This window comes from Ranitomeya variabilis, chromosome 7, assembly GCF_051348905.1.
Source record: "Ranitomeya variabilis isolate aRanVar5 chromosome 7, aRanVar5.hap1, whole genome shotgun sequence".
In the NCBI taxonomy this organism is placed as follows: Eukaryota; Metazoa; Chordata; class Amphibia; order Anura; family Dendrobatidae; genus Ranitomeya; species Ranitomeya variabilis.
Genome location: NC_135238.1, coordinates 71,304,825 through 71,320,943, shown reverse-complemented (window position 1 = coordinate 71,320,943; position 16,119 = coordinate 71,304,825). Strand labels below are relative to the sequence as shown.

Sequence of the window (16,119 nt, the reverse complement as noted above, 5' to 3'; positions counted from 1 at the left end):
ACTTAATGGGGTTGTCCACTACTAGGACAGCCCCTTCTTAAACTAAATGTTTGGCCCCGATAAAATAATAAAGCCTGTGCTCACCTCCTGTGCTGGTGCCATTCCCGCAGTGCCGTTACTCGCTCTTCCAGGGCTGTGATGCGGTGTTGTGACATGTGATGTCTGTGCCCAATCAGCGCTGGCGTTACTGGGTCCGCCTTCGGACAAACTGAACATGAAGAGAAAGCATGGGCTGCAACTGATCCCGGTCTTCCGCTCCATGTTCAGTTTGTCCTGATTGGATGCCGGGCATCACTCGTCATTCCACTGCATTACAGCCTCGGGACCAACGGCGTCAGCAAGGGAGGGGAGTACATGCTTTATTATTTTATTGGGGCCAGACATTAAGTTTAAGAAGGGGTTGTCCGAGTATTGGGCGACCCGTTTAAAGTATCACATTCAAATTACGCTTCTCATTGTGGGAGTAAGTTGTTACAACTAAATGCACCTCTCACAAAAAAGACAAAAAAAAAGAGAGAATAGCAGTGTCATATATAATTGTAAAACAGCACTCTAATTAAAGAGAGTATGTCAGCATAATTGAACTCCCCAAACTATTTATCTGCACATGTAGCTTTTTCAAAGAGAAGTCCAGCAATACCCTTACGTGGTCAGGTCGGCTCGTTCCTCCATTAGTGATAAATCAGTGTTCGAATTGATATGCAAACGAGGCTGCAGAACAAATTGTAGATCTGAAGCCTCTGTCACTGCAACTCTATTCCCTACCCAGCACTACCTCATCTTGCTTGACTGACTGCCTCTATGCCATGTGCCTTCAGGCAAAAGAGCTGTCTGTCAAGCAAGAAGAGGTAGCCTTGGGCGGGGAATAGAGCTGGAGTGGCAGAGGCTTCAGATCTACAAATAGCTGTCCAGCTTCATTTGCATATCAATTAAAACTGTGATCTCTCAGTCACAGAGAAACATACTGGCCAAGTAAAGATGTAGTGGCCTTTGTGGCTGGCCTACATGCACATTTAAATAGTTTGGGGTGTGAAATCTTGTTGACAGATTTACTTTAAATAGTGTATCACTTTCAAGGTGCTCTATAGGAAAACCTATACAATGTTTTTTTTTATGGTTTCATGAATGAAATTAAATATTTAATAGTGGGAATGAGCCGAAAATGTTCATGTTAGACAGGAGAATGTCATGCTCCTCATTGATACTCCGAATAACTATTATTAAGTTATAATTGACTAATATTTGTAATATTCGTAAATAAACTCATCCTCAAGCCTAATACTGTTATTACTAGAGCATTGTTCATCAGTTTCTGATTAGTAGTGGTGTCTTACTCTTACACAAGATTAATCTAACATTCATACTATCCTACCAAGATCACACACTGGGGGTGGCACAAGGGCTATGCAGTATAGACAGTTGCCTAGAGTGCCACCTATTAAAGAGGGGCACAATTTATGGATTTTGTAATAGAGCAATGTTATATTTTAACTGTTCTTTTACTCTAGTGATTGATGGAAAAAGTACAACAGGGAACAGTTAAGACAGATGATCAATTGTTCATTCAACAGCTATCATGCTGAACTTTAGGGACCGAGAAGGAGGAAGGGGGTGAATTTCGAGACCCCTGCCTTGGGCAGTAACAGAGATCTCCTGCCCTGATGCACACCACTCAATAATATCTTCCACTCAGCATGGAAGGAAAGCTTTTGAGAATACGAAGGGAAGATATTTCCATTCACTGTACTAATGTTTTAGGTAATGTACCTCCAATATCGGATGCAGATTTTTAACTTCCTTATATATTACCGTAGATATGATGTAGCTAATGTCCAGAGTACAATTCTGGCAAGAGGAAATCAGATCCAGATGGTGTGTACTGCTGTTTAGCAAGATGACACCTTAGCTAAATACACAAAAACAGGACTTGGAGGCTAGAAATGACTTAGATCTAACATTTTCCTATAAAACATGAACTAGAAGTATTCTGCTATTTTCGCTGTGAATGCTTCCGCCACAGTTTGCTGCGCACATAGGCGTAAATGTGGTTTCCACAAGCTGTCAAATTTAACATAACAGAAGATAACTTAAGAAAATCTATTTCCTGGTGAAAAATCTATTTCCTTATGGCTGTTTCACATGGTAATTTTCCATGCTTTATACGCTCGGTATTTTTGGTACAAAGCATCTAATTCTTTTACATCTACTCTCGCGACTGAGCTTAACAGAATTCGAGAACCTGAATAAGGTCAAAGTCGAGGCGCGCGCGCATTTTTAATTTGGAAAACATAAAGGACATATGTTTGATTGCCGTTTTCCTAACACTACAGGATGGTAGAATTTCATTTTCCCCCCCTGTAACATGAACAGCATTGAATATCCTTTACCTTAATGAGCACTGAAAATGTCAGCAAACCCGTGCACCTGGAAATGTTATTAATAGAGATACTAAGGCAAAAACGGATGACTTTATTATGGCACTTACCACTGCAGATAGCATCCAGCAACTTGCTAAAATCTCGGAATTTGCGCCAACCTCCATATAATATTTGTACTCCACCAAATTAGAGTAGTATTTTATTATCTTAAAACTGCCAATTTAGTCCCATAAAATAAAAGTACTGGAATTACTCCTATTAATACTGCTTGTTGCCGGTATGACTTGTACAATGTGATTATCAGCTTGTGTTCAGGAGCAGACCATGAAGTTCAGATTGTGTAGACTTCTTAGGGTACCGTCACACATTGAAATTTTCATCGCTGCGACGGCACGATTCGTGTCGTCGCAGCGTCGTATGATCATCGCTCCAGCGTCGTAGACTGCGGTCACACGTTGCAATCACGGCGCTGGAGCGATGCCGAAGTCCCCGGGTAACCAGGGTAAACATCGGGTAACTAAGCGCAGGGCCGCGCTTAGTAACCCGATGTTTACCCTGGTTACCAGCGTAAACGTAAAAAAACAAACAGTACATACTCACCCGTCGGTGTCCTTCAGGTCCCTTGCCGTCTGCTTCCTGCTCTGAGTGCAGCCGTACAGTGAGAGCAGACGGTAGACCGCTGCGCTCTGCTCTCACTTTCCGGCCGGCACTCAGAGCAGGAAGCAGACGGCAAGGGACCTGAAGGACACCGACGGGTGAGTATGTACGGTTTGTTTTTTTACGTTTACGCTTGTAACCAGGGTAAACATCGGGTTACTAAGCGCGGCCCTGCGCTTAGTTACCCGATGTTTACCCTGGTTACAAGCGAAGACATTGCTGGATCGCTGTCATACACAACGATCCAGCGATGTCAGCGGGTGATCAAGCGACGAAAGAAAGTTCCAAACGATCTGCTACGACGTACGATTCTCAGCAGGGTGTCTGATCGCAGTAGCGTGTCAGACACAGCGATATCGTAACGATATCGCTAGAACATCACGAATCGTAACGTCGTAGCGATGAAAATTTCAATGTGTGACGGTACCCTTACAGTATCGGGCTACTGACAACACTCTACATTTAAAGACGTTGTTTACTTTATGTTTATCATTGATGACCTATCCTTAGCGAAGGCCATCAATGTCTGATTGGCGGGGTCCGGCTCCCAACATCCCCACCAATCAGCTGTTATTGGAAATACTCACTTGAGGAGCTGCTCCGCCTTCTGATAGTGGCCACTTGATACTACACATCCACCTCCTATTGATTTGAATAGGAGGCGGACGTGTAGTACCCTGCCTCGGCCACTATCAGAAGACGGCCAGCTTCGCGAGGGAGTATTTCTGGCCGCTGCAGACACCAATGATTCATGTGGGTGTCGGACCCTGACCAATCAGACACTGATGATCCTAAGGATGGGTCATCAATGACAAACATGCTAGTAAACAACCTCATTAAACATAGACTGATCAGACATTGACAGGTCATCAATGCTAAAGTTGTGGACGGCCTCTTTAAGCTGTAGCTAGTACTTTATAGAGGTTTTCTGTATGTCTGTAGATAAGACGTTCCTAGCCAGGCACATACTGTACATCGGTTTGTGGTCTGATCAGCAATTGGTCTTTACATAATCACATGCTGGTCTATAGATGCAATAGGAACATTAATCCATATATGCAGGAATATATCTAACCCATATAGAAACCTATGTGTGTATATTGGGTTAAACTGTTGGTTCTAATAGGCGTTGTATGTATGTGTATATATGCAGTAGTCGCCATATGCCGTATTGTGTTATAATTTGGTAAGGTTTTGCATTAGGATATAGGGAGCCAGCACGGTTATTGATAACTATTAAGACGCAGTATTCATATTGATCTCTATGAATATCACACTTAGGTTAGGTTCACATGAGCATATAAAAAAATTGTTCAACGTTTCATCCAGAAAAGTGGGCCAATTTTTTACTAACTTGTCATCTGTATACAATCTGTTTTTTTACATCATTATTAATCATTTACAGTTACAGTCCGAGTGCTGTCTGTTTTTCATGGACCGCATTCAGACCGAAAATATAATTGTGTGACTGAGCCATTATATTCAGTAGGAGTCTGCATAACTTGGATATGCATTATTTTACAGTGGTCATTTTGCCTCCACTGCTCCCGAAGAGTGATGTGACATTGTTGAGTCACCTGCCGGCTGCCCATTGGCTGCAATTTATTAATATTCCATCAGTCAATCAGGGTAGACATCCACATTAATGAAAAAGAAAATTGCTGCAGTCGGCACGACAAGTCACATCACTCTATGGAGACAGTGGCGTCAACTTCACCGGAACGGCGCTGCTGCCGGAGTTGAGTGTGCTGTACACTCTTTTTATTCTAATTAGCATCCTGAATTGATTAAGCTGAGGTTGTCCAGTAGAGGACGACCCCTCTAAGACTACATTCACCTGTCCAGTAATCACCTGTTAGAACGGATCCAGCAGAGATCGGTTGAAAAATAAAGTTGTGTAGACGCAACTTTTTTGTCCTTCTAAAAAAACTGATTTCAACTAGATGCGTTTGAAGTCTATGGAAAATGGATCTGTTATATAGCCATCCTGTTTTCTTTCATTTGTAGCGGATCAGTTTTTTGCTTACTGGACCGGGATTTTTTGCTTAGCACCTTTTATGTTCTTTACTAAGGGGCGTTCCTCATAGTGTAATAATGCGGAGCAGCCGAAATACACCCCCCTCGTAGAATCCCGTAAGCCATTTTTTGAAGACCATAAGAAATAGCACTATCCAAAAAGACCCATATCTGTAGAACCATATGTCAGATTGAAAAAAAAAAGCAGATTGCTCATGAATAAGTTATAAGGAAAAAAAGCCTATTTTTGACCCAACAAGACCTTTTTAAGTATTTCGAAATGGATAGCATTGGGCATAAGCAAAATAACCATGTGTACATGAGTATGGTACATAAAGGATAAGTCCATATGGGGCGCCAACTACAACAGAAGAAAAAACTCGATTGTGATATATTTCACCCAATGACACAAAAATGGGGAAATATGCAATGAAAATCTTGTGCAAGAATCGATGATGCAGAATAGAGTCCACACTGCGGGTCAGCAGTGTGTAGATAATTGCTGAAACTTCTTTACTTTCCTAGCTGTATAATTCCCAGTGGATTTTTCTACCTGCAAAATCTAGATGTAAATTCTGCCCATCATCCTCGTCATGTGAACACATCCGTAGAGTTTCATCTATGAAATAAAGTTGTGATGTAAGTAAAATTGCTGTTACATTGTTGCATTTTGCTTACACGTCTGCAGTCTACACAACGTGCACATCCAATACTTTCTATCCATGTGTTGTCCTCACCTCCCCCAATCACCTTATGTCCCTCCTATGCCAATTTGCAACAGCTCCATAAATCAGCAGCCCTAAGGGACCCAAACCATGATGCATAACAGTGCGACGCTCAACCACTAGATGTAGATGAATATATAAGATATATTGCAGGAAACATTTTTAACCTTTTTAAAAAGAATCTGGGGGAAAAAAAATGTGTTCTTCACCTACACTTTGTAGTTATACAGATACTAAAGGCTTTTATAGCAAGTTATCAGTATAGCGTCCATGCAATGCTCTGAAATATATGTATATGTGTGTGTATATATATATATATATATATATATATATATATATATATATAAAATCACTGATCGTAATATAGATTCCTTCCTATTAGCAGACAGTGGGGCCATCTGCTGGAATATGTGTGTAATCATTTTGACTATAGAGGAATTGATCATATAATGGGGCTAACATAAAAAAATGAAGATCTATGACATTTCAGACGATTTTCTATCTCTTTGACAAGTCTATTTCTCATCAGCAGTTCTACGTTAGATATCAAGCATCTACAGAACATATCTCAGGTATTCTTCCCAATATCTGCTGAAGAATGGCGCTTGTACGCTATATTTTCAATTTTTCAATTCTTATTCGAAACCCATTGATTTAACTGCAAGTATGGCTCGCATGGTGGACATTTATTTTCTGGATTTCAGATCTCCTTGCTTAAAAGGGGTTGTCCGGCTTTATGTTACAAGCCTGCAGTTGCTCTATGTAACTGCAGACTTGTGAATCCTCATATTGCACGCAGTGACGATTTGCCGGTACTGGGAGTTGGTGGTCAAGTATACAATTTGCCTGTTTCCGGTCACATTCCAACTAGACAGGTCCAGGCTTGTTCAATACACTTGCATGAAGTGAGGCAGTGCCCTTCTAGTCGGCATGCGATCGCATGTATGCAAATCACATACTAATGGTCACGCTCCCCCTGTTGCCAGCACCGAAGAATCCTTACAGCACGCAATTTGAGGATTCACAAGTCTGCAGTTACATAGAGCAACTGCAGACTTGTAACATAAGGCTGGGAAGCCCCTTTAAGATCATCCTAGTCCCAACCCTTGAATCTCTGACAATTTTTAGTTTACTTGCTTATATAGCACCTTTAAGTCCACAGCGCTTTACAGACATCATCACCATCGTCCCCGTCTGACATATTGCACTAATTTTCTGACAAGTCAAGAAAATATTAAAATTGGAGAATTATTTAAATACGACCACAAGTATGTCAAACTTGATCTTTTTTTAAGGATGATCCCATCAAAACCAAAAAGAAGCTGAGTTATTTGGTCTTTGAACCCTCAGATTTGGCAATTCATATATGAGGACAAATTGAAATGATACTTGGAATTGGGTCTGGCTACAGAATTGGCCATAAAAGTTGGTAGAATTGATCCGACATGTCTTCTGCTCACATTAAATTAGTGTTTCGTACTTCCTGAAGAATCACTCGAGAGATCAATTACCTTTTGACGACTTTCTACCACTTGGTTTTACACTATCTATCTGGCCTTATAGTAGAGGGGACGGTGATTACAGCAGCAATAATCTAAGGACAAGGCTTTAAATGGAGCCCTTTCTAAATGTCATGAAATCCCTTACTTGAGGATCTGTCATCGATACAATAATTCTATGTAGGGGAACGATACAATTATTTTTCTAAGAGGAATATGCATATTTTTGTGATAAGGCAAAATTAGAACTTCAATGTGAAAAAGCAATAGATGAAGTCACATCTAACATCAGCTCAGCCAATTCATCTGACCGGCTGACTAAGCGCTTCTGAAATTATATTTTCTAATTTAACTTGGCTGTTTCTCAAAAACATTATCGTCTGGAGGATTCGAGGCTATAAATCTTCCATGCCGAGAACATAAAACTGTGTTTGCCGACATGGCTTGTGCAAAACGTAATCTGAATGTTAGAAATATTTACATTATACAATATCATAGTAATCAAGTATTCACTGTATATAGAAAGGAAAGTGTTAGAAAGCTCTCATTCACGAGTCACATTTGGTTCAGCTTCTCCACCTCCTCCGTTCCATTTTATGGAATTGCCTCTGATGCCGTTCTTCACCTTGTTCCCACATTTGGCTGAACGTGTACATTCCCATCCGGAGTGACACATTGGGACAGGGAGCCAAAAAAGGAGAGTTGCGGTTTTCGAAGACAGCTTTGTAATGACGGAGATCAGAGAAGCCTCAGGTCATTGCTGATTAACCCCTTGTTCCCTGCAATCAATACCGGTTGAGGTGTGAAGCGGGAACACAAAGGAGGAGCCTTTGGTAGTTTACACACAGGCAATCATTGATCCTTAAGCCCTGGGGCTATCTGTAAAGTTGCAAATATTATGCACATATTCGACATGCTCAGGACAATCCATAATATAAAGTCAGAGCAGTATATATTATGGTGAAGGGCATGAAAAAAATGAAGAGATCGTTTTGTTGCATCTGATATTAATAGAAAGAATAAATTATTAAAGGAATGTATATTTTGGGGATATACCTTAAAGGTGTACTCCAGAGATAAAAATATTTGTCAAACCATATCTTGACCTACTATAAATGATCATGTCCCTCTTTCAGCTCATGTTTAACTTTATATAATTTTACTATTAGTCATTGTGACTTCACATCACAACACTGCTGCTGCTCCTGAGTGCTCTCTCCTTTTATCATGCTCCTTATGCAAGCCAGCCCCCTGACTTATCATAGGCTATATGTGGGTTTGACGTCACCCCTCTCAGTCACTCTACCGTCTGTGCTATACTGCCCTACTTATGTGTAATATAAGACCTGCGAAGGAGCGAAGTAATGTTGTTATTTTTTATTTTTGGGTGAAACAAAAAAACAGGAAATGCATGTGTAGATGTGAATCCATCCTCACCTCCATACTTTCTAATGACCTCAATGTAACCATGCTTTAAAAAAATGCAATGTGTCCAAGTTTAAGTGTATTGCCTAAAAAAAATAGAAGCCAATTATTTTGATTATGAAGAAATGAAGTTTGCAGAAGTGAACTTACTAATTGTCATTTGGAATTACACTTGTAGTTTCTTAAACGCGGAAACAGTAAAATATGAAACATTAGCGGAGCACGCATTCATTGAGATACAATCCTATTGACTTTGAAATATTTATAACATCATTGAAATGTCATGCTTCAGGTTATTCACTCACAGACAAAACAACTTGTTTACCAAAGAAATAATCTATGAGCTTAAAACATAATTTTCTACTGCAGTCATAAAGGCCACATGCTATTGTGGTAATAAAGACTATGATGTACTGACGTGACTTTAGGGCTGCCACCTGGCACATGAACAACCTGCAATGTTCCTTTACTGAGGCCTTGAGATATAATTAGGGGAAATTCAACGTGAAGTGAAATCACTCAAATACCTATTTAAAGAGAAACCAAACATTCTTTCTTCAAATCTAATAAAAAAGTTTCATTTATCGGTTGTGCTGCAGCCATTATGTCTCTTCACATATTCTAAAACATATTTCGATGCTCAATATTTCTATGTCAGGATGATAATTAGGTCAATAATAGTCAATGTAATGATGGATTGTAACATGGGCAGATCCCCCTCCTACACAATAGAGTGGCTAACCACTGACTTATAAAATACCATAATAAGCTTTATTAAATTGACAAACAAGATCAGATAAGACATAATGCAATACAAAATAAAGGGGAAGTCAGTGGTATTTTTGTTACTCCTATTTTTTCTTGAGGTCATGAGTTTTTGTCATGAGTACTCCACTTTGGTAATACTTTACGTGTTGGGGGAGCTATACCATAACATTTTCTCAGCCTTTATATGTAGACTGTGCTTTTTGATTATTGTTTTTGACAATAGAGTTGTTACTGCTGTTTACAACAGATTAACCATGATAGGAAAAATATTATTATTATGTCTCATTTGGAATAATCTGTATACTGTAGGATTGTTGACATCTTTTATAGGAATGGTGGTCGTCAATGTGGCTTTTAAAGGAATGTAGCCTTTAGCGAGATATTCCTATCTCAAACAAATGTATCATATCCCCAGTATGTGCCATGATGTCTGTTACATGCAGTTTCCACCGCTGGGTCAAGATTCTATTTAGAGAATGGAGCGCAACGTGCGCCACTAGAAGTGAGTAGAGTGGACTACGCATATGGCCACTTCTCCATTCATGACCTCGCAAGACAAAGCCACTGTTTTGAGATAGATAAGAGTGTTTGTGATAGTATCCAGTACATTTAGTATATATTCAAGATTTGAATACCCCTTTAAGAATGAACTGGATCTATTACAAGGACCAATTCACACGATTACTCCTTTCTGAGGGATGCTAGGGGATGCAATTCCAGTCACCATCTAGTCAACCAGCTATTGTGAACCAGCCCTAAGAACTGGAAAAAATGTTTTTCCTAGTGTTAAACAGAGAATTCGTGGAAGTTAAGGGGACAGTTGATTGACTGCACTTGTCAGCTTTAATATTGCTCCCTAAATGTCCCTATACACACTAGAATAATATCATCCGAATCCGCCAATATTGATGGGTTCGGCTGATGGTCTAATGTATATGGAGGCGCTGACCAACCAATGGTCGGGAGTGATGTTGATCATGCATGTCCGATTTCAGATTGCTGGCGGCATTGGCCTCCCAGAGATAAGTCCATCTGTTGAGATGACATATCAACGGCAGCTTTTTCATAGAGAACACAGGAGAGCTTGGCCGAGTGACTGCTCCTCTCTATGGGAGAGTCAGCTGAGATCACTGCCAGCTGACAGCCATCTAATATGTCTCAACAGCTTTAATTTAATGGAAATTTCTGTCAATACTACTTACAGCTACTACTGTATAAGTAATAACAAAGTTGATATTTGTCGAGATCCATCACTCAATGATATGATAATTAGTTCTCATAGTTTTTCACATGATCTATTGTTACGATTGATAAATCCAATGTTAAATATTCACCTTTCTTTTCTTAGGGTAATCAGGAAGCTACAGCACCTCCCGATACAATGGCTCAACCCTATGCCTCTGCTCAGTTTGCTCCACCCCAAAATGGTATTCCGGCTGAATACACAACTCCACATCCTCACCCAGCTCCAGACTACACAGGACAGTCCACAGTTCCCGAGCACACGTTAAGTATCTACACCCCGGCGCCGACACACTCTGAACAGAGTGCTACGGATTCAAATGCACAAACTGTCTCTGGCACAGCAACAGTAAGTCAATACCAAATTATAGCATGTAGTGTCAATGCAATATTATATTTTATATGCTTTCTTATTTGGTCTGGCCTTCTTTATGTTCCTTAATGGGATACCTACTAAATGATATGATTATGAATCAAAATACTGTTTGATAGAATTGGAAAAAGAAAAACATGTTCCCCAACAATAGTATTTTTATACAAAATGGAAGGTAGCAAAAATAGAAAATTATGAGGCTGGCAAAGCAAGGATTCGCTAGATGACTCAGTGCTAAGGTATCACAAAACTGCTACTGCCACAAGACAAAAGCTGCTGCCGTTCAGCTGGACTAAAAAATTCACTTTAAGCCGTTCAAGTAGATCTTGTCTTGGGTTTCATGACATGAAGGTACAGGAGAAGGCAGCTTTCCAAACTTCTGTTTTTATTTATGAAAATGAAAGATCTTGTAAACTTTCCAAGGTCTGTTTTAATAGAAACTGCAACTGACAACTCATGTAAAGACATCAGGTTTTTTATATATTTTTTCAGTTTATATACAGGGTTTTAGATGTTTTCACCTAAATTTAACCATTTCAGGCTATAATGACCCATTTCGATAACTCTGAAATTTACTCTATATAAAAACAGCTTCATTAAAATGTGTTTGTTTAGTTGGGTAGTGGATAATTATTACCTGAAAATTTAGGGTCACTTGAAGGCAGCTTTCACAGTACCATAATTCAACCTCATTTTAGTGTCCCTATTACAGCCCCAGTGCTTTTTTGCCATCATACTGAACCAGTCCTAAATGACCATAAGATCCGATTGTGATCTTGGCCCAATTAACTAGAAATGGAGATGATCAAGAGAGCTGAGGTGAATAAACACCTGTCATCCGAAAATAGCTTGAAAAATGTGCAGTGAGGATCATGAGTGTACAGAGAAATCATGGGAATATATAGCAGATGACTTAATTGGTCCCCCCAAAAAAAATATTTGGCAAGGTCACAGATGAGCATTTCTCCCAACTTTCAAGTACCTAGAAACTAATTTTGCTTCTGTTGAAATCCCTTAGCGTTTCCAAGCACTAAAATACCCCTTTCATGGCCGCAATAAGGAATGCTGCCAACAAAAGTGCTCCCCTAAACACAGTATGATACTCCCACAATTAATTACTCCACAGTACCCTCCACATGCACAAAATGATGACTCTACTCCACCCACAAAGTATGATACCCCACAGTGACCCCAATAAAGTCTATGGGGATGCACAGTAGGATGGCTATGACACTGACCTCCCTCTCATTTTGAGCCCCCCACAGACCTCCACACAATAAAATGGCAACCACACAGCCTTCCATGCAGTTTGATGGCCTCCACTTCCCTCCACTTAGTATGATTGACCACACACAACAATCCACACTGTATAATGGCCCCCATGCAGTTCTCCAAACAGTATAATAGCCACAGCATTGCCTCCAAACAGTACAATCGCCCTCATATAGCCCTCCAAACAGTAAAATGGCCCCCACATAGCTCTCTACATAGTATAATGTACCCCAAATAGCTTTTCAAATAGTATAATGGCTCTCACATAGTCTTTCATGACTATAATGGGCCCCCACATAGTCCTTCGAAAAGAATAATGGCCTCACATAGCCCTACAAATAGTATTATGGCCCCCACATAGCCATCTCTCCCCATTCCCCCGCTGCTCTGGTCTAAGCAGTGTTTGGAGTGAAGCTTTCCACAGCTCTGAACATCAGGCTCGACGTAGTGATGTCATAGCGCCTGCTGCACTAAGAAGTCAGATGAACAGGGAGAAAGATAGAGGAGGCCTGTTCTATCATTACTGTCAACTGTATCTGCATCCAGGATGCAGATATTGTTGAAAATGGCATGCTGGGCGGTGTGTGTGTGGGGCCCAGTGCCCACAATGGCATTGGACCCCCCAGCTCCCGTGTCCCATAGTGTCCACATGGTCTGCCGCTATTAGCGATATGCCACTGGTGAGGAGTGCAACAAGGCAGCTAGTTTTTGTCATGTGACAAAGGCCATTGGGAAGTCGTGACTTAAGTTGGGAAGTTTTATGTATAAACCCCCCACTCTTCTGAAAAGGGTTATAGAGTTTGAGAAAAAGAAAATTAAAAACAGAATCTAATGCCGATATTTCAGCAGTCCTCCCAGACTTTACTTACATTTTGTCAGCATTTTACAAGGCGTACCGTAGACATCATGGCTCATGAGTGGTGATGTTTTTTTTCTGGATAGCCCCTCTAACTGCTACTTATTTCTACTACTTCCATATAAGAGAAAATTCTTCCAAGGTTTCATTTTTCTTCACATAGCAGTCAGTTTTTCTCTTACTAACATCATCTGTTTGATATGTTAAATATCTTTCCTTAATTTATTTTACTGATAAAGACAGAGTCCTAATTCCTTGTGCTTTGGTGACTGCAGGATTGAAATGTCTTTTTTAAGCACCAGGTATTAAGACAGCGGGGGGTAATGCAGCATAAAAGAAGTCACCTTAAATCACAGCAAAGCATCTTTTCTTGTCATTGCCTTTGGTATTTGCTTTCTATGCAACTTACCTTTGTAAAGTCGCATTTCATATTTTGACTCAGCAGATGCATTTTTTTCTGAGCTGATGCTGGCGATTTATTTTACCTTATTATTTCCTTATCTGTTGTGAATGGAGCTGATAGTCGATGAAAGAAAACATATTGTCTAGTAGAAGTCGTAGTTCTGCATTCCTTGTAAAATGTCCAAGTGGAGCAGTCAGAAAACAAATGTTCTATGCATTGTCTGCCTGTCTGTATCACTACATTCCCAAAATAATGCAGGATAAAATGTCTTCTCCTAAAAAAGAAACTGTACCCGGACTGGCATTGCAATGTAGAAGAATACAAAGGACGACCGTGCAGTATTTAGTCTGTTCAATCAATGCAGTTTTTTTTTATTAGATCATTTTTTATAAAACATTTTGAAAAATACAATACAATTAAACTCCAGACATTATCCCCCCTAACTCCCCATCCGACACCAATGTCCATATGCTGCTGTGAGAGAAGAATACAAAGATACCGGTAGGGATGGACTGGGAGTAAAATTTAGCTCTGGCATTTGAAAGCAGTTAGGCCCATGTTGTTCCTCCTTCTGATGTTCCATCTCAACTGCGCCCTGAGGACACTGATACTGTTAACTGCATAGCAGACAATGCTGCCAACAACTGGACCACCTCATCTGGCATTTGCCAAAATTGCCAGATGGACAGTCTGGCCCTGGATACCAGTATAAACATTGGCAAATACATAAAAGTAACATCCCATCAAAATAGTAATGGCACTTATGATAACATATACAGTATTTATGAAGAGAGTCACCCACTCCGTTCATAGTTCACAACATTCGTAAGAGTACTCTAGATCACATTAAAGTCAGGGGGGCTAGGTTTGGTCTATCCAGCTAGAATGCCTATAAATCTTCAAATTTCTGATCTGTCCCCCTTTTTTGGTAAATATATTTCTCAAGGCTTATAGTATAATTCAACCCTGTTATTACCTCCCAACAACCAGAGAGTTAGGATTTTTCCAATATGAAGCTATACTTCTCAGGTCTTGATATAGTGTATGTGCAATAGCCAGTCGGATTTCAGCTGTGTAACCAATAACGCAAGTGAAGGGTTCCAAAAAGATCTGACAATCGAACACTGAGTTTATAAGATCTATCACGTCTCTCCAATACCTTCGAAGACCTGGGCAGTTCCACAATAGATGTATTAAATCTGCGTCCTTCATATTATATTTCCAGCATCGTGAGTGCAGATTTATTCCCATTTTATTCAAGGGAAAAGTTGTCCAATATGCCCTGTGAACTAAGAATAAATGAGAGAGTTTATGTGGCTTGCTAACAGACACCATATGAACATCCTGCTCTACATCATCCCATGTCTCGTCATTTAAGGGGCCAACATCTTTCTCCCATCTCTCTTTTTGGGGACAGGCTCCCACTCTCAGTCTAGATTTCTATAAACATTTATAACTCAAAGAAATTGCCCGTTTTGTGTCTCCCTTAGTCACCACCATATCCAGGATAGGGGCAGACACCATTGGGGTCAATATAATAGGTTTGGCTTGAACTGTACAGACGTGTCTTAATTGTAAATATTGGAATACTGTTCAGCAAACCAATTCTTGCATGAGCATCTCAAATATTTTAAAATATCCCTGACTTTATAATTGAGTTATTGTGCATATTCCTTTTCTTTCCCAAATATCAAACCCTGTTACTTTATCAAGTTCCAAGTGTTTTAGTTTTTCAAAATTAATGAGTACTTAGAGACACCTTCTATTCTAAATAGATCTTTGGCTTTTTTCCAAATTCTATCCATGCCAAGCATTGTCACAGAAGTAGGTTTTAGTGCCATCACAAATTTCCCAGAGTCTAACATTTGGACTAGATTATAACCCTTTAACACTTGCCTCAACATAGTCATTGAGGAGGTAGGTGCTACATTTTTCCTGCTCCAGATGTTGTAATTGCGTAGAAATATAGTATAGAAGGGGATCTGATGTTGACAAATGACCATTAGTTTTGGGCTGATTCAAAGTTTGTAACTTAATCCTAGGAATCCCCTTCTTCCATATCCCCAAAATACTGTCATTTTTTTGGAAAATACACCTACGCAGCCAGATTGGACCTTTATGCAGAATGTAGAGGTCTTACGACATAAGAACCATTTTAATTAGGTTCCCCTTATTACAGACAATAGGAGTTTACACCAAGCATTGTTTTGATGTTGGAATCTGAGTAGCATTGGTAAGATATTTATGGTTCCATAGTATGTTATTCTTTCACTGATTGGAATTCCCAAATGCTCAAATGACGCGACTATTTTTAGTTGACCTCAAAGTTCTTTATATGCATGTGGCTTCGGGCCTACGATCATAAGAGAAGATTTACCCCAATTAATTGTGGGACCTCTAATGGTTCCAAAGTGATTTATTATTTAGATTGCCTCCCTTATTGTATTGGGCCAATCATTTAGAAATAGTAGCATATCATCCACATAACGGGTGACTTTTTCAGTT

At 39.9% G+C, this 16,119-nt stretch overlaps 1 protein-coding gene across 16 annotated transcripts in view; it reads left to right on the top strand.

Annotated features, from left to right (window-relative positions):
* RBFOX1 (RNA binding fox-1 homolog 1) overlaps positions 1-16,119 on the top strand; it is a 957,869-nt gene that overhangs the window by 577,394 nt on the left and 364,356 nt on the right. For all 16 annotated transcript variants that reach the window (XM_077275267.1, XM_077275270.1, XM_077275261.1 and 13 more), the window contains exon 2: positions 10,817-11,059. In XM_077275267.1, coding sequence (XP_077131382.1) covers positions 10,817-11,059 — 243 coding nt within the window. The remainder of the gene's footprint in view (positions 1-10,816; positions 11,060-16,119) is intronic.